This window comes from Liolophura sinensis, chromosome 1, assembly GCF_032854445.1.
Source record: "Liolophura sinensis isolate JHLJ2023 chromosome 1, CUHK_Ljap_v2, whole genome shotgun sequence".
Classification (NCBI taxonomy): Eukaryota; Metazoa; Mollusca; class Polyplacophora; order Chitonida; family Chitonidae; genus Liolophura; species Liolophura sinensis.
In genome coordinates, this window is record NC_088295.1 from 59,815,694 (window position 1) to 59,833,959 (window position 18,266).

At 39.1% G+C, this 18,266-nt stretch overlaps 1 protein-coding gene across 1 annotated transcript; it reads right to left on the reverse strand.

Moving 5' to 3' along the window:
* Window positions 1-423: 423 nt before the first annotated feature.
* On the reverse strand, window positions 424-13,307 carry LOC135482421 (small ribosomal subunit protein uS9m-like). Its single transcript, XM_064762393.1, has 14 exons — window positions 13,217-13,307; window positions 12,279-12,426; window positions 11,634-11,737; window positions 10,446-10,508; window positions 9,811-9,841; window positions 9,159-9,238; window positions 8,683-8,774; window positions 7,083-7,158; window positions 5,947-6,072; window positions 5,562-5,604; window positions 4,939-5,047; window positions 2,550-2,719; window positions 1,768-1,846; window positions 424-633 (listed from the first exon to the last, which is right to left on the reverse strand). The coding sequence occupies exons 1-14, from the start codon at window positions 13,298-13,300 to the stop codon at window positions 621-623; spliced, it is 1,218 nt and encodes a 405-aa protein (XP_064618463.1). The 5' UTR covers window positions 13,301-13,307; the 3' UTR covers window positions 424-620.
* Window positions 13,308-18,266: the final 4,959 nt, after the last annotated feature.

The window sequence follows — 18,266 nt, forward strand, 5'->3', positions numbered from 1 at the left end:
GCTCAGTGAAAGGCCCCTCGCTCAGTGAAAGGCCCTTCATTCAGTGAAAGGCCCTTCATTCAGTGAAAGGCCCCTCGCTCAGTGAAAGGCCCCTCGCTCAGTGTAAGGTCCCTCGCTCAGTGAAAGGCCCTTCATTCAGTGAAAGGCCCCTCGCTCAGTGAAAGGCCCCTCGCTCAGTGTAAGGTCCCTCGCTCAGTGAAACGCCCTTCATTCAGTGAAAGGCCCCTCGCTCAGTGAAACGCCCTTCATTCAGTGAAAGGCCCCTCGCTCAGTGAAAGGCCCCTCGCTCAGTGAAAGGCCCTTCATTCAGTGAAAGGCCCTTCATTCAGTGAAAGGCCCCTCGCTCAGTGAAAGGCCCCTCGCTCAGTGAAAGGTCCCTCGCTCAGTGAAAGGCCCTTCATTCAGTGAAAGGCCCCTCGCTCAGTGAAAGGCCCCTCGCTCAGTGAAACGCCCTTCATTCAGTGAAAGGCCCCTCGCTCAGTGAATGGCCCATGATAAAAGACAGCATGTCCATGTTAAAATACAGGGAGTCACAAATTTGGCCGAATAATATACGGATCAACTTAATATTGACCAGCTTGTTGAAGCTAAATATCCACAGCAAATCCTCATGATTCCTCTCATCGTTTTTTCCTGAAATAATATTAAAAAATAAAAAGTAATTAAGTAGATGTACATCAATTTTTTGTGTTCTTTTTCTTCAGAATTTGTAGAGGCAAAAACATACAATAAAGCGGAACAGTTCATCTGATATTTTTACCGTGAAGAACCATGGAGGATTTTGGTACTTTGTACAGTATACAGATTGCCTGTGATGCACATGTAAAATAAGTGACAATCACCACTACCCACATTCAGACCACGGCAGTAGTTATACAGCATTAACAGCCATCCTTAAAGGGATACAGAATCAACAATGTTTCGATGACAATGGGTGAAGTTTCCCAGGTTAAACCTTACAGCCTTGGTCATGCTTGAATAAATGTACCATAGCTAAAATTCAGCTTAGGATAGGCATAAGCCTGGGCTTGCCTATCTCTCACATCAGCCAATCAGAATCGATTGATTCTGTATTCCTTTAAGGCTAATAGTTGTGGAATAGAGTGACCAGGCTGGGCCAAAAGCGAGCTTGTGGCAAACCAGTTCTAGACAGACGTATCATCCTTTGCACTGTAGTGCAGCAACATTTGTAAATGATAACTGTCAACACCAGCACAATACCAAGACAGGTTTCAGAATTTCAAGCTGTACAACCACAAAATTAGACTGATCTTACTCTTTTGGCTTTATGTTTGTCCACTTAGCTGCTTTATTAGTGTTTTGTGGATTAATATTTGCTGATGTGAAAGGCTTTTCCTCTCCTATGATGACAGTGGAAACCTAGCTGTCCTTCACCTGACAACCTTCTAGCTACTGGCTTGCATCGCTACACTAATTCTCATTTTTTTTAGGACACTTGGTCTGTTCCATTTAGCCAATATACATGTAGTCGGAGCAAGAATATTTAGTTTTTTTTCTTCACATGGTTAGTCCATCTAAAGAACATATTCATATCTTATCTTTTCAAAAAAAAGAAAATGCAAGAAATGTAACGCCTTGCTTTTAGCACTACTAATATCTGCCTTAAAAATTAGAAGAAAAATAGGGTAAGCTCCAACAAAATAGGCTAAAAACAGATCAAGTAAACCACCTGTACATATATGTGTGTGTATAGACAAACAGAGAGACACACAGACAGACAGACAGACAGACAGGCAGCATACTAACCAGGTAGCCTTCTTCCTGGCCCTGGGCTGACCCGGCTTTTTCCTTTCGTGTCTTCTCGGATCTCTCATTAGTAGGCCAGCTGAAAACATCTCCAAATTAGTTATCTACTTGATTTGATTCATGGCTTAGAAGAGAAGAGAGACAGTTCATTATTGATGTATAAACTGTTTTTAACAGAATAAGTAATCATTCAAGCATGACCACTGGCAATCAGAGCCTGGTAAGGAGATAGTCACACAATAAAATGACAGGAGAATTCTTTGTGAACATTATTTAAGTACAGTTTTACTTGTGGGTAATACATATTTCAATATCAAAAGTCACTTTTCTTGTAACATCAAAAAACCCAATTACTGCATATATATATATATATATATATATATATATATATATATATATATATAGATATAGATATATATATACATATATATATATATATATAGTGGCTATAAAACAATCAACCATCTGACTTCAACTCCCTTAAAAAAGTCTGAAATAATAAGTTTAATAATAAGTTTATTTTTATGCATAGTTTTCAGTAATATTTTTTCCCTGATGAACCTTACTTCAATTTTCAGCTTTCTTTCAAAATGACAGATATGTATTTTTTTCGGATTCAGTTCTACATTACTAAAATGTAGATCAGATCACAAGGACTAACTGGCTTACCAATTATTTCCTGGTTAATCTTAGTCAATTCTAATCTTCACTAGAACATTTTATTACGGTTCTAGGTTTCTAAATACTTGTGCATGTATGCCATATCTGTTTACACCACTTACCTATTCTCAACTTCTGCCTGGAATCCTCATCACAAAACGAGGTTAAGCACATGGACAGCCCGTGGCGTACGGCTCCCGCCTGACCGGAGTGGCCGCCCCCTTCCACGGTGGCCTCTACGTCAACTGTGCCCAGTTTGCCCAACAACTGGAGGGGAAACATGATCTGCTGTCTGCACACAAAACAGTCAGAAATAGCATCTGATATTGCCAGTAATGTTGACAGAAAGCCAATGCTGTAGTACTGAACACTGTATATCACCTAAAGTTTAGCATTTTTCTGGTGACATATGATGCTGGATTCTGACCTATTCATTCACCATACAGTGAAGTCTTTTGTGATCAATTTCTTATCAGAAAAGTTTGAATGTTGGCAATACAAGTGTGATGTGAAGTGTTTCTAAAACTACATTTCACATAGCAGAAATACAGTATGTGTATCCCTGGCTGAATGCATGTAAATGCTGGCTTCCTCTCCATCTGTACCTAGAAGGTCTGTCAGCAACCTGCGAATGGTCATGGGTTTCCCCGGGGCTCTGCCCGGTTTCCTCCCACTATAATACTGGCTGCCATCGTATAAATGAAATATTCTTGAGTACAGCATAAATCACCAATCAAATAAATAAATACATTAAATAAATGCATACATGTGAATATATAAAACTTATGCACAGATAAAGCTGGTTTTGAATCTGAATCTGAAGTAAAAGGTTACAAAAAAATGACCCTGCCAACAATTTTAAACCATATTTGGATCTGTTACTGAATGGAAACCAATGATCAATGAAAATCATGGATTTAATTACTTATGCAAACCTTATGCATGGATCAGGTTAGTTTTCAAACTTGATTTATTTATTTATTTGATTGGTGTTTTACACGGTGCTTTCAGTTACACATGTATCAGTGATGAGGCCAGCCACAACCATCTGCAGGTTAGTGGCAGACCTTCTCCAGTATGGATTTAGCTCTTGAGCCATGAGATTACAGGTTCTCAAATCCAGCTTCTGCTGGATGTCCATTAGCTCTTGAGCCATGAAAAATTACAGGTTCTCAAATCCAGCTTTGGCTGGATGTCCATTAGCTCTTGAGCCATGAGATTACAGGTTCTCAAATCCAGCTTTGGCTGGATGTCCATTAGCTCTTGAGCCATGAGATTACAGGTTCTCCAATCCAGCTTCGGCTGGATGTCCATTAGCTCTTGAGCCATGAAATTACAGGTTCTCAAATCCAGCTCCTGCTGGCTGTCCATTAGCTCTTGAGCCATGAGATCACAGGTTCTCAAATCCAGCTTCGGCTGGATGTCCATTAGCTCTTGAGCCATGAGATTACTGGTTCTCAAATCCAGCTTCGGCTGGATGTCCATTAGCTCTTGAGCCATGAAATTACAGGTTCTCAAATCCAGCTTTGGCTGGATGTCCATTACCTCTTGAGCCATGAGATTACAGGTTCTCAAATCCAGCTTCGGCTGGATGTCCACCAGCTCTTGAGCCATGAAATTACAGGTTCTCAAATCCAGCTCCTACTGGATGTCCATTACCTCTTGAGCCATGACTTCAAGGTACTCAAATCCAGCTTCTGCTGGATGTCCATTAGCTCTTGAGCCATGAAATTACAGGTTCTCAAATCCAGCTCCTGCTGGCTGTCCATTAGCAATTGAGCCATGAGATTACAGGTCCTCAAATCCAGCTTCGGCTGGATGTCCATTAGCTCTTGAGCCATGACATTACAGGTTATCAAATCCAGCTTCTGATGAATGTCCATTAGCTCTTGAGCCATGAGATTACAGATTCTCAAATCCAGCTTCAGCTGGATGTCCATTAGCTCTTGAGCCATGAGATTACAGGTTCTCAAATCCAGCTCCTATTGGATGTCCATTAGCTCTTGAGCCATGAGATTACAGGTTCTCAAATCCAGCTCCTACTGGATGTCCATTAGCTGTTGAGCCATGACATTACAGGTTCTCAAACCCAGCTTCTGCTGGATGTCCATTAGTTCTTGAGCCATGAGCTTACAGGTTCTCAAATCCAGCTCCTACTGGATGTCCATTAGCTCTTGAGCCATGAGCTTACAGGTTCTCAAATCCAGCTCCTGCTGGATGTCCATTACCTCTTGAGCCACGAGATTACAGGTTCTCAAATCCAGCTCCTACTGGATTTGCTGCAGCTTTAGGTCAGGAGGTTTGTCATGTTGAGTGGTGAGGAAAAGTGATTTCTCCAGACTCTGCCTAGATTACCTCATCCATAAAACCTGAACCTGAGCATCGTATCAGTGAAATAGTCAGAGTATTGTCATTAAACATGAAACAATTTAAAAGATATTCATACATGTTTATGACGTTAACTCTCACAAAGAACAACTAAACATAAAATAACACAAAACACAGAACTACCTGTCCAAAGATCTGGGGAAACAGACTTGATAGCTGAGTCCGTTGACCGAAAACTTGCCCGAGCCCTGGATCCATAGCTTTACTGTTGACACAGCACTTTTTCGTTTTGCTGTCAACATACAGCATATGACAAATTAATGCACTGTTTTATCAAAGGATTATCACACATTTCAGTAAATCTATAGCAGATGGGTACAAGATGAGATTTTTTACTACAAGAGAGAGCTGAACGACATATCCCTTTATAAGATGTAAACTTTCCCACATTGAAATAATTTAAAAAGTTAATGATATCACAAATACAATCAAAGAAAGTATCCCTTTTATAACCTTTTTCAATGTTCTCAAAAACCAGGTCATTGTATTTTCAAACAATGCATAATTACTAACCATGTGTTAATCATAAGAAATACAAATATGGTGTCAAAAATATGTCATGAAGAACTCAACTTTCGATTTTAGATGATGAACCATTACAATAAAATAGCATGGAAAACTGTTTTGTGATGGACTGAGGGTCACGTTAAATTTATAGTCTCTCAGAGTTCTGAGGATGGACACAAAACTCGTAAAGCATAACTTTACGTCAAACGTGAAGAATATATTCAGGAAATATGTCTTACAAGAATGCTGTGAAAATTCTCTCCCATCTTCATCTTTCTGAATCTGAAAAAAGATTTCATGATTAAGGCATAAACAACAGGGCTGATATTTCTGGATAATATCAAATACGAAATAGGGGTCAAGAAACTACTTTTTTGTCTAACGGGAGAGCAAAATGTGCCTTTCGATGAGTGTGAGCATAACAGGACACATACCATCAATTTAGTGACGCTGAATCTTCCACTGCAGCTTCAGCAGCATGACATCACAGTCAGCAGAGCACATACATCATAGATGTAACCGGGCAAATTACAAATACTTAAAAAACAACACACAGACTTTAATGGGCTATATTAATGTTAAACTGAGATGACATTGGTATGTACAATACAACTTCATCCTTACCTCCGGTGCATTGAGAACAGAAGCTTGGGACATCAATGGCTTCCGGAACTTCATAATGAAATCTCGTTCCCTATGTGCTAGTGGATGCTTGGCAAGTCTCTCCATTAATATGTGAAAATGTCTAACCTGCTCAAAAATACACAAAGAAACTCCTGGTGGAACATTTCATTTGCTCTGTTTAACACCCATTTAAAGCCTCATACAAAATACAACATTATTTCAGTTTATTGATTTAATTTATTTACTTTCTTGATGAGTTTTGTCCTTCAACAGGATATTTCACTGAAGGTCAGGCTCACTGGGAGGAGGATCTGGGGAAAGTGACAAACTGACTGACATAGCGGAACTGGCCAGTGCTACATGTGGATTTGAACCGTTAACTTCAAGATGGATACTGGCCTTCCTGCTCAAGCTGTAGACATTTTAGAACTGCTTGTTACCGGTACAAGAAGTTATTACATGGATGGTGTTTAACGAATAAAAATCGCCGCTGACAAAACACAATTTTCACGAACTTTTAACGGGCATAAAATCACAGCTTTTTAAATTTACCTAGAGATGTTAAACTAGTACAGTGCTATATATGCCAGCTTTAGACAAACTCCCTCTCCTCACAAAATTTGCTTAAAGCCAGTTCAAGTTGTTTCTAATCCCAAACTGGGATCTTCGCTATGTTTTTATGCATGTTAGTAAAGATCACCAAGTGTCCCCATAAATGACCTTCAAACTGCCTAAACACACACTTCTTAAAGTTTTTAAACTTTTGAACTTGGCCTTTCTAGAAATTCTAGGACTGCCTCGTGTGGTAAGTCATTACATGGATGGTAACTAACAAACAAGCATCAATCATGGAATTAAATTTAATTTAATTCACATAAAAATTTTTAAGTCTGTCTCCACATGGAAATGTGAAATCAGTAAAGTCATTTATATGTTATGGCTTTAGAAAAGGGCCTTCTTCTTCTAAATTCTGCCCAAACTTAGCCTAAATCCAGTCTGGGTCCTTCTCTTCCAAAACATAGCCTAAAGCCAGTCTAAGTCCTTCTCTTCCAAAACTTAGCCTAAAGCTAGTCAACATCTTTCTCTTTCCAAACTCAAACTGGAATTCTCACTCAGTGTCACCGAGGACAACTTACATCGTGTTCAGACAAATTTTCTATCACCATCTGTGTCAGATCATTCTCCTCAATCCACACACTCTGTTTCAATTCTCTGAAAGCAGAACACATACATACATATATATGTAATTCACCAGTGTGCTACCAGACCTTTCCACATATGACTGCAGAGGACACCCGCATGAGACAGACTTGAGTTCACGGTAATCGCATTGGTGAGACACTCACGGGTGATAGTGCTGCAGCTGATATCATAGGTTAACCATATCCTAGTTTTGTTACAACTGGTTACATTTAACACTTAAAAAGACTTTCTGACAAAATTATGTACTGATTCGCAGCCATCAATAAAGAGCAGGGACACGTTCTACAAAGCAGTCCCAAACTGGTCCCTTGCACAATTTCCATGACAACATACACTGGAAATTTACGCCATCATGGTAAATGCGCTTGATGCAGTGTTGGGACAGGACTTTCTGGCAAAATTATGTGCTAACCCACAGTCTACTAAGAGCAGGGACACTTTCTATGAACCAGTCGCAAACTGTGTCTAGCGCAATTTCCAAGACAACATACAGTGGAAACGTACGGCACCATGGTAAATGCACTTGATGCAGCCTTATGACAGTTGTGTAAAATGGGCTCTGATTATGGTTTTGCTTTTAACTCAGAAGCCACTATAGTGAGATAACCCAAAGTGCGGTCTTGATCTTGTGAGACAGCATTTTATGAGGCACAAGATCCTGGAGATACTGCATGGATATAATCCATAAATTCTGAGGAAGGGCAAGTGGGCTCACAACTGAGAAAAGAAAGTGTACCAAGATGCTGTGATTTTTGAGTGATGTTTACCTCACAGCTAACTGGTGCTTAATCCACTTGTCCCCTGGAGTATAGGTAGCTGGTGATTTTTAAGTGACACAGCTAACTTGTACTTAACTGATGTTTACCTCAAAGCTAACTTGTACTTAACCCACATGTTCCCTGGAGTATAGGTAGCTGGTGATTTTTAAGTCACACATCTAACTTGTACTTAAGTGATGTGTACCTCACAGCTAACTTGTACTTAACCCACATGTTCCCTTGGAGTGTAGGTAGCTTGTGATTTTTGAGTGATGTGTACCTCACAGCTAACTGGTACTTAACCCACATGTTCCCTGGAGTATAGGTAGCTTGTGATTTTTAAGTGATGTGTACCTCACAGCTAACTGGTACTTAACCCACATGTTCCCTGGAGTATAGGTAGCTTGTGATTTTTAAGTGATGTGTACCTCACAGCTAACTGGTACTTAACCCACTTGTCCCCAGGAGTGTAGGTAGCTTGTGATTTTTAAGTGATGTGTACCTCACAGCTAACTGGTGCTTAACCCACTTGTCCCCTGGAGTATAGGTAGCTTGTGATTTTTAAGTGATGTGTACCTCAAAGCTAAGTGGTACTTAACCCACATGTTCCCTAGAGTATAGGTAGCTTATGCTCTGAATCTGACAGCACGAGCAAGCTGAGTGTCAAACAGCTTGTTCAGTGTAACGCAAAACACAAATAAAACAAATCAAAAAAGAAATCAATCAGCTCGTCATTTCCTTGACACACAAGGAAATATACAGAGAGTGAACTCACATCATTATGTCCGAATCTGCAGGAATCACCATCCCTTTCTGTTGTAGTTTTCTCTCCAAGATTCTTAGATTGTCAAACTTGGCTACAGCATCCTGACAAAGGCAACACACGATTGACCAGTAAAATTATAAATCAAACAGATGTGACCAACCTGTGTTAGAAAAACATGGAAACAGGCATTCTGGCACTGGGGTATTCTTAGTGTGTAGGAAATCTCAAATATATAAGGCATATCAAAACAAAGAACAGCTAATTTAAACTGGTATTGAGAAGATAAAGGTACAGTGTGACTGGCTATAAATGTGACACCTGCAACAAATAGCTGACTCCAGCTTTGACACAGGTTTGCTATTTATAAGTCAGATTTTGGATTTGTTAATTATTAAACTCAAACTATGAAGTTGAAAACAGAACATGTTTGTTTAACTGAACTAAACCCTTATACCGTATCTTTTCAAGTATGATTTCACACTCACATGCATAATTTGATAGTAACTTGGCTTCCCAGTATAAAACAGGAAATGGAAAGGTCTGCCGTTCTTGTCAAACTGGACAGCTGTCAACAGAAATATGGGGAGTTATTAAGATGCTAGACAACAACAACATAACTGTACCTTGACTGATTAATAATAATCATCACTACAACGACACTTAAACAAATAACGCTGGATCGAACTAAATAACATCCAACTAAATATACTCTGATAGATCGTATTCCAATTTAAATTAACATGCCCACAATAAATCAACAAATGCATTATACTAAAATACATTTTGGTCACCAATGTGCACTGTGACCAACTCTGAAGGAAACAACCTTATATTTATTTATTTATTTATTTGATTGGTGTTTTATGCCTTACTAAAGAATATTTCACTTATACGACGTGGGCAAGCATTATGGGGGAAGGAAACCGGACAGAGCCCAGGGGGAACCCACCACCAAGCGCAGGTTGCTGGCAGACCTTCCCATGTACGACCAGAGAGGAAGTCAGCATGAGAAACAAACTAAAAGTACACAGGTGAACTCAGGAACCCAGATGGAGATTATCACTAGAAGTACTGATGACAAATTTGTCAATATTACTCACAAAATTTAAAATCAGATAGACAAACACTCGTACCCACCTTTCTGTGGTGGAAATATTTCTGAAGGGTGCTGAAAAAATGAAAACATAACAAATATTTTAATGAAGAGAGAATGCATATTTTTTAGATTTACCAAATACATAAGCTCTGACACATCTTCCACCCAGTCTGCTGTCTGTTCAAAAGACTCATCTCACAATAACGTTAAGAGATTTCAGAATGACAAATAATTAAAACTGATGAACAGAACGCATATAAAAGAGGTAAATATAAAGATTCATTGATTTTTTGGATAATAAATTTAAGGCCATACTTTAAATTATCAGGTATGTGATGGTGTTTGCATGACTGGGCAGAGGTAACTGAAGCGCTTAGGGATGACCAGCAACCTTCACCAGATACCAGACAATGAGCCGGACTTAAATCTACAAATAAGCAAGAGCTTAATGCTAGCCTGTTACTTCACTGGACTGAACAGCTGAGGAAATATAGTCTAAAAGAGAAATGTGGTTTCCTTTTGATTATCAGTTCTCTGATCAAATACAGCTTATTTTATTCATATATTTTTGAGTCTGAAAATGAAATAAAAACTTACGCAAAATGTCTGAAATAAATTTAATGAACTGTTTCACAGTGAGTAGTCACAGAACAGAATACTGGAGGAAATCACCTACCTTCAATTTCGGTCTTGCTTTCTTGTCAAATAATCCTGATGGAAGTAAGTACTCTATAGATTTCTAGAAGACAAAATGACAAAAACGTCTTACACATCTTTATATGCCATAAAGAACAACGACCATGTGATAATTCGGTATTCAAAAGGCTCTTTGCTTCGCCTGAAGCTTAGTATGTCAAAATTCACTTTCAGCGGCATATCCAGGCTTTAAAATGATACTTTTGATGCTAACACTGAAGTTTTCTCATAAGAAAATAATTAAATTTCACAAAAAAAAAAATGTGGAAGAAGTGGATGAATCAATCAGAATCAAGCAAAATTTGTCTCTAGGAAAATGTTAAACTTTAGGTGAAATACAGTACCATATATCACTAGATGGTTCATACAGTTATTTTTTAACCCCATAACATATGGTAATAGGTTAAAAGATAGTCTACAACCAGTCAAATGGGAATTTCCCTTTGGTTTAGTGGTAAAAGGTTACAGTCCCACATGTTATTGGTTCAAATTCCAACAGGGTTGACCCCTCAAAACCATGGTTCGCTTGCTACTTAAAACAAATAACTTGTGGTAGAGAAGTTATGATAACAGTGACTTCCCTTTGTCTCATGACTGCTGTTTTATGACACAGCAGGGCTACTACCTTATCATACACCTTCTGAATTGCACTTTACAACACAGTTACACTCTTTCGTGGACTGAATAAATGGTCCACGATATCATGTTACAATGTTGTCACAATATTATAATTAGAACACCTGTTTTACAATCCTTCAACTAAACGAATGGTAAGTCATATTTATGTTGTTACCAGACAGAACACCATGTATACGACACCAGACAGGACAACATGCCTTGACAAAAGGAATGGCACTGTGTCTGGCACCATACAGAAAGCCATGCCTGTGATACAAGGCAAGATACCATATCAAGGATAATATGTTTATGACATCAGACAAGACACTATGACTACAGACAGGACAGCATGTCCATGACACCAGACAGGGCACCATATCTATGGAATCAGACAGGAAACCATGAATAGGACACTAGATGGGACATAATGTCCAAGACATCAAAGAGAACATCATATTTATGACACCAGACAGGACACCATGCCCAAGACACTAGACAAGACACAATGTTGATAACACCAGGCAGAATACCCAGACAGAGCAGAGCTTACATCTATATCATCCTGTGAGAAAGAGTCTGGGTCTTCACCCATGATACGGGCCAGATGTCTCTTCCCTATCTCATATTGCTCCACTTCTCTGGCAATCATGGCATCTGAAATTCAAGAATTTCTTCATTACATTAGTCATTATTCCATACTTCATTACATTTATTTATTTATATACTTTATTTGATTGTTATTTTATACTGTTTTGGGACAAACCAGTACAGAGCTCAGAGGAACCCACCACCATCTGCATTTAAGAAATAATATTCACGAAATTGTTGCCTATATGACTGATGTGGAAAAGTATAGCGCATCTAAAGTGGTATTCTTATAAAAATTATAAAAGAATGCGCAGTTTTAAAAATCAATATTTGCTATTTTAAATGGATGTGACTTATTCCTTTCAACCCACCCCCCTGTGGCCTCAGGTATGGGTGTTCAGTTACATTAACTGCTTAAATTGGTAACAATTCTTGGTCTTCATGAAAGGATTACTGTTATATCTACATCTATTGCTGTGTAATGGACAGCATAAATGCATCTACATTCTTTTCCTGTCTCATCTTATTTGCCCCTTTCAGTTTTTTCACAATATTTAGTTAATCTCAAACTTTGGCTGAATTTGAAAACACTTGAATGAGTACCCACCATGAGCTTTTCCCCTCTCCAGGTATGCCCTCATGGCCCTGCTGATTTTTTCTGCTTTAGGGATGGGCTTAGCCTCAGGGGAAATGAGGGAAGGGGCAACCGGATTTGTTTCTGTATCATTCAATGTGGCACACGTGTGGAAGAATACCTGAGGAATACAAGATAAAAAATACAAATGAAAAATTTTAAAGAAAAGACTACAATAGACTAAATTAAAATGTATATATATATGAAGTAAGTAAAATCATGAAGTCAGAATAATATCAAAAGTGCCACCATGTTAGCAGTAATAGCGAATCGTTTGCGAGTTATTTTTATGACCCGAGGACGCAGCTATTTCTGCTAACATCACCCAAACCTTGTTTTTCTTTTTAAACACATGTATGTGAGGTATGTGTGAAGTGACATTTTGTACATATCATATGGCCTCCTAAAAATTCCTGATTCTAAAGTTGATTTGTGGAGTTGCCTGCACGTAAATCTGAAAAAAAAATGATTGTGGCCCTTTACATTTGTTTCCACCCCTCTTTCAAAAAAGCTAAGGTTATATCATTTGTTGTCTTTTATTTTAGACTGCAGGGCCTGATTTAGTCAATTTTGAACCTCATTATCCATATAAAGAGTTGGGGTCGTCACCAAGAAAGAAAATAATGAAATATAACCAGGAAAATCAGGCCGTTTTAAATCAAAGGAACAATGAAGTAAATTACTGAAGAATATTGTCAGCAAATGTTGTCTGTGCGCCACCCAAGATACTGTACGCTGTGCATGCTCAATGTACACTACTCTATACTTTACATCATACAGTGTCCAGTTTCCGCGCGGTGACAGCCGATATCAAACCAGACATATGCAACACCAGCAGTGGCTGAATGATATGACAAGTATCGGTGCAACCATTAATAGTTGACCTTTTGAAACCGAATCTGCGCGCTTACATTTCTGGACAAGGTACGTCGTGCTAGCAGACGAGATAAACATCGATGATGCACCAGTAATCGCACCGGCATGGACGTCGCCATGTTGCTAATCTCCACCATCCGAATGAATGCAAACCCGCATCAGAGGGATCGGTATATAGACAACGTCACGTTATTCCTCGGCCTCGGCGAGACAACTCGTGAACTCTACGGCACAAAGTGAAAGGAAGCGGGGGAACTTGATCAACTTACTGACATGCTTTTTCTCTTCAGAGGATTTACTGTGAAGTTCTCTTCTTGCTGAATAGAACTTAAATTACAAAAGTATGTGGCGATAATAACTTTTGAGCGACCTGTTACCACCTCTACCTTTTACTGTTTTAGCATTTCCTGCGCAGACATGTTTTCCAAGCACATCCTCGAGTAGTTTTATTGTTTTTTTTACATGTAACTCCTCTTTCATTTTCTCATAAATTCGCCTGATTTTCATTCTGTTCAGCAGTCAGTATCATGATATGTGGCTTCTTACTATGGATGTGTTGGTAAAACATTGAAATGTAGATATTATTATCACTTTCGCTGGACTTAACGGGGGTTTTGTCATTTCCTTCTTCTAAAAGCTTCTTTGTTCACAACATGTCATCATTCGGGAATTTTAAACTTGAGGATGGTGTCACGTCGTAAAGTTACGTCAGTTCATTGAAAGAGCAGCGGCTGTGGTAAAAACTAGTGTTATATTTACGCGTAACTTTCTACGTCACTACTTGCCTCAATTCATTCTTGCCTCGCTGAATGAGGTTGGCCAAATATGGAGGAGACCGCTTGTAGATGTAGTTCACGTGACAGAGGCATGTGACACACGCACAGGCGCCTTCATCTGTCTTAAAGGCGTCTAAAAACCACGTTCTAGCACATCAACTCGAGTTTTGTAGTGGCATAAGCAACCGACATGCTGTCTAATCCAGAGCATTTCACAAGTTAAGTAAATCCTTTCGGAAAAAAGTCTAAATCGTGAAGAAATGTTGTATAAATGACAAAGACACGTGACAGAAACTAGAATAATAAATGTCCTATTAATGCTGTTTTTCTTTGTATGCAGCTTGAACATTCCCCCCATTCACTATTAACCAATGAAACAGCAGTAAAAGCAGTGATATCTTACATTTTTAGCAGTGAAAAGCTATTTTTGTTAAAATCTGTTCTGAAAACTTCATTTCGTGAATAAAAAGGTCTTAAATTTTTCTCTTGCAATGGATATAATATTGTATTATATGTATTTAAATCTTTAAGCAAAAATGATGTCTCAAGTTTTACAAATACATTAACAATTTATACTTGCCCTAGACTTTAGGATTTACTTAACTTAGCCTCAGAAAAAATGTTGATCCTCTGTTGTGAACTACACTGAACAAACTGCTTGTGACACAGCTGTATCTGCTGTAGTGTGTTATGGATTTGAAAATCTTCCAAACAGTTCTCTTATATTGGCCTTCTTGGTAATTGTTCAGCTCTTTAAATGCATCATTAATTGCTTGATCATCATATACCAGGATTCATTGCTTCACACAGCCCATGTTCAATTTGCTACCGCAGTGTGATGACCCAGGAGTCTCTCACCAATGCAGTTGCTGTGAGTTCAAGTCCAGGTGATGCTGGCTTCCTCTCCTGCCGTATGTGGGAAGGTCTGTCAGCAACCTGCAAATGGTCATGCGTTTGCCCAGGCTCTGCCTGGTTCCCTCCCACCATAATGCTGGCAGTTGTCGTATAAGTGAAATATTCTTGAGTACGGCGTAAAACACCAATCAAATAAATAAAAATAAATCAATTTGCTATATTTCACCATGTTTCCTATTTATTAACATGAAGTTTTTTCAGATTTTCAATATGCCTCGAAAAGTTCGAGCCAAGATTGGGTGGATAAGAAAACATTCGCGTAAACCTACAGTGTATCACATGCATGAAGACCATTCATATAGTGTGAAACAACAAAATGTGGATGCTGACACCGACATACCCTCATCCAGATAGTGTCTGGCTGATTTTTTTTTTTCAACAATGACAGAATGTAAAGTGACATTGCAATTCAGATGGATTCTTTGCAGATGAGTTCTATATGATTTTGGACAAGGCATATCAGTATAATGCCAGCATTGTTTTGGATGAGTTTGTGAACTAACATTGTGAACTACCAAAACTTGTACACAGCTTGTTCCACCTTGGAAACTGGCTCTGGATTTTTATTGACACAGAATGATTACATTCAGTTTGTTTTGCTGTATGGTGGAAATAATCCTGCTGTGAAGATATGAGTCACCATCCAAGCAGATTTAGAGAATGTCATTATGGTTCATTGCAAACGACTTTCTGTGGATCATGCTCTTCTCCAACCTTTTCTTCATGAAATACGCACAGTGTCACAGATGGAAACTCTGCTTCATGAACTTTCAAAATATGTAGTTTGCTGTGGCAATTCAGATGAGCACTTTGCAAAGTTGTTTGACTATGAAAAATCCTTAGCTTATGTAGAGACTAACTGTGGAGCAGTGTACTCTAAAACGATAAGAGCAGCTCAGTGTATGCTGTTAACTGATGGACTGAGAACCTCTGCTTGCATGAGGTATAGGGGGACTTTGCGAAAACAAATGCGTCGAAACTGCGCCGCTGCTATGACACCAAGCATGGATTTCATCCACAGTACAAAAAGCCATGCCAGAATGACTAGATCTGAATTGATTGAAAAGCTAGACCAATCCAAGCAACAAACAAAACAACTGGAGCATGAAGAGGCAAAACTGACAAAAAGGCTGCAACAAGAGGGAAAGTGCCTTGTCTGGGAAGGATAATACTGATGTGGCGGCTATGCTTATACACTTTTTCTCAAAAATTATAAAACTATGGCAAAGTGAAAATAGTTTCCAGGGTCTGTATGACATACTTACATGTATACTGTTTTCCATAAACCTTCATTTGAAGATGCTTGGGGAATGCCACTGTTACGAGTCAGCAACTGTGAGCACAGATAACCATGACACCTGTCTAAATTAATGACAATACTTTAATGATTCAAAATCTCTACAACAAATATAACACCTAACCATTTCCACAATTAAACAATGCTGTGGTGACCAAAACAATATAAATAGAAAGTATTTAGCTGAATAGCTAAAGTCGTGGTTTAAGAAAGTCCTTTATGTGCGTTTCCAGAGTAATCCTGAACAACAAGTCCTGGTACCAGATCCTGTATCCTTACTAGAAAGTATTTAGCTGAATAGTTAAAGTCGTGGTTTAAGAAAGTCCTTTATGTGCGTTTCCAGAGTAATCCTGAACAACAAGTCCTGGTACCAGATCCTGTATCCTTACTAGAAAGTATTTAGCTGAATAGCTAAAGTCGTGGTTTAAGAAAGTCCTTTATGTGCGTTTCCAGAGTAATCCTGAACAACAAGTCCTGGTACCAGATCCTGTATCCTTACTAGAAAGTATTTAGCTGAATAGCTAAAGTCGTGGTTTAAGAAAGTCCTTTATGTGCGTTTCCAGAGTAATCCTGAACAACAAGTCCTGGTACCAGATTCTGTATCCTTACTAGAAAGTATTTAGCTGAATAGCTAAAGTCGTGGTTTAAGAAAGTCCTTTATGTGCGTTTCCAGAGTAATCCTGAACAACAAGTCCTGGTACCAGATCCTGTATCCTTGCGCGATCGACTAGTCCAAATTAAAAGTCCTCCAGATAATGGATCAGATAGCCCAGACATTCAGTTATGTGAATCCTGGTACATAAATCCACAGATCTCAAGGTCAACAGCCTTTAGCGTAAAGTCCACGTAATCAACGATAAATCCAATGTGGTGTCCGGCACACACAAGTTCACTGTATTCCAATGCGAATATTGCAGACTATGTCAGTACTAGTGGTAAACCAAGTGATGGCCTGCTCCTCTTGATGGTCTGCTCCTCTTGATGGTCACTGTCTTAACTCTTCCAGGTGGCCCTGTCTAACTCTACCCACTGGCAAAATGCTGAGTCACAGCTAGGTAAAGCCTACGATTAACCAATGATCTTTCGGTTCACCCACCTGTCTTTGTAGACCAGTGAATGATTACTTCCGTTGGATCAACTGTACAAACACTTGGTCAACCCGTGGTGTAAGGCTGCATGAAGCCTTCTGTTATGCAGACTGGTTTATAGACACGTGCAGCTAGCCCTTGGTTGACATGTGGTGTAAGGCTGCATGAAGCCTCTGTTATGCAGGCTGGTTTATAGACACATGCAGACAGCCCGTGGGCGACCGGTAGTGTAAGGCTGCATGAAGCCTTCTGTTGTGCAGACTGGTTTATGGACGACTACATATAATAATTATTCCCTCAACTGTCACACCACAAGGTTTTTGGTCATCATCACAACACCAGGCCTGCGTAGATCCAAAAATCACAGAAGGCTGTTTTTTTTTTTTTTTTTTTTTTATTAGACGAATAGAAACAGGACGCAGGGTAATAGTGCAACGACTTGTTGACCCGTATTAGAATAATGGCTCGAGAGGGGCCGCTTACTTGCCTTCAGTAAGTTGTCTAGGTGAAGCAGCACTAGATAAAGAGTGGTGGAAATCCGTCCTGCAACATGGAGGCACATTACATGCACTCGGAGAATTCCTTCGTTGTCATATGACTGAAAAAATTGTTAAGTATGACGTTAAACCCCACTCACTCACTCCACCAGCTGAACAGTTCATTTTGACCAAGAGATAAGTATTCTAGCTGTACTAGTTATGTTTCAAGTTCAGAAAAATATGTTTTCATATAAACTAGTATCGCTGGAAATGTGTTCTTGTATTACCCAAATCTATGACGATTCCCGACTGAAGAAAGACGGCATTGGCCAACAGGATTCTGGACTGATCACAGCAGCTGTTTTAAATTTATACCGGTTCATTGTCATATAGCTGTGGTATACGTTAAGTTATGAGGAATATCAAAGGCAACCTCACCCAAAGGTAAGAAAATCTAATACCGAGAAAGGGAGGCCAATCGTCTGAAACGGATTTCAACTCACAGCTAGTCAATACAAGTATTGCTGTGT

Coding starts and splice junctions, on each gene's coding strand:
- LOC135482421 (XM_064762393.1), bottom strand. CDS start 13,300: ATGGCGACGTCCATGCCGGTGCGATTACTGGTGCATCATCGATGTTTA. Junction 5,605..5,946: donor CTGTTCTCAATGCACCGGAG/GTAAGGATGAAG, acceptor ATCTTTTTTCAG/ATTCAGAAAGATGAAGATGG. Junction 5,048..5,561: donor AGAATTTTCACAGCATTCTT/GTAAGACATATT, acceptor GTATGTTGACAG/CAAAACGAAAAAGTGCTGTG.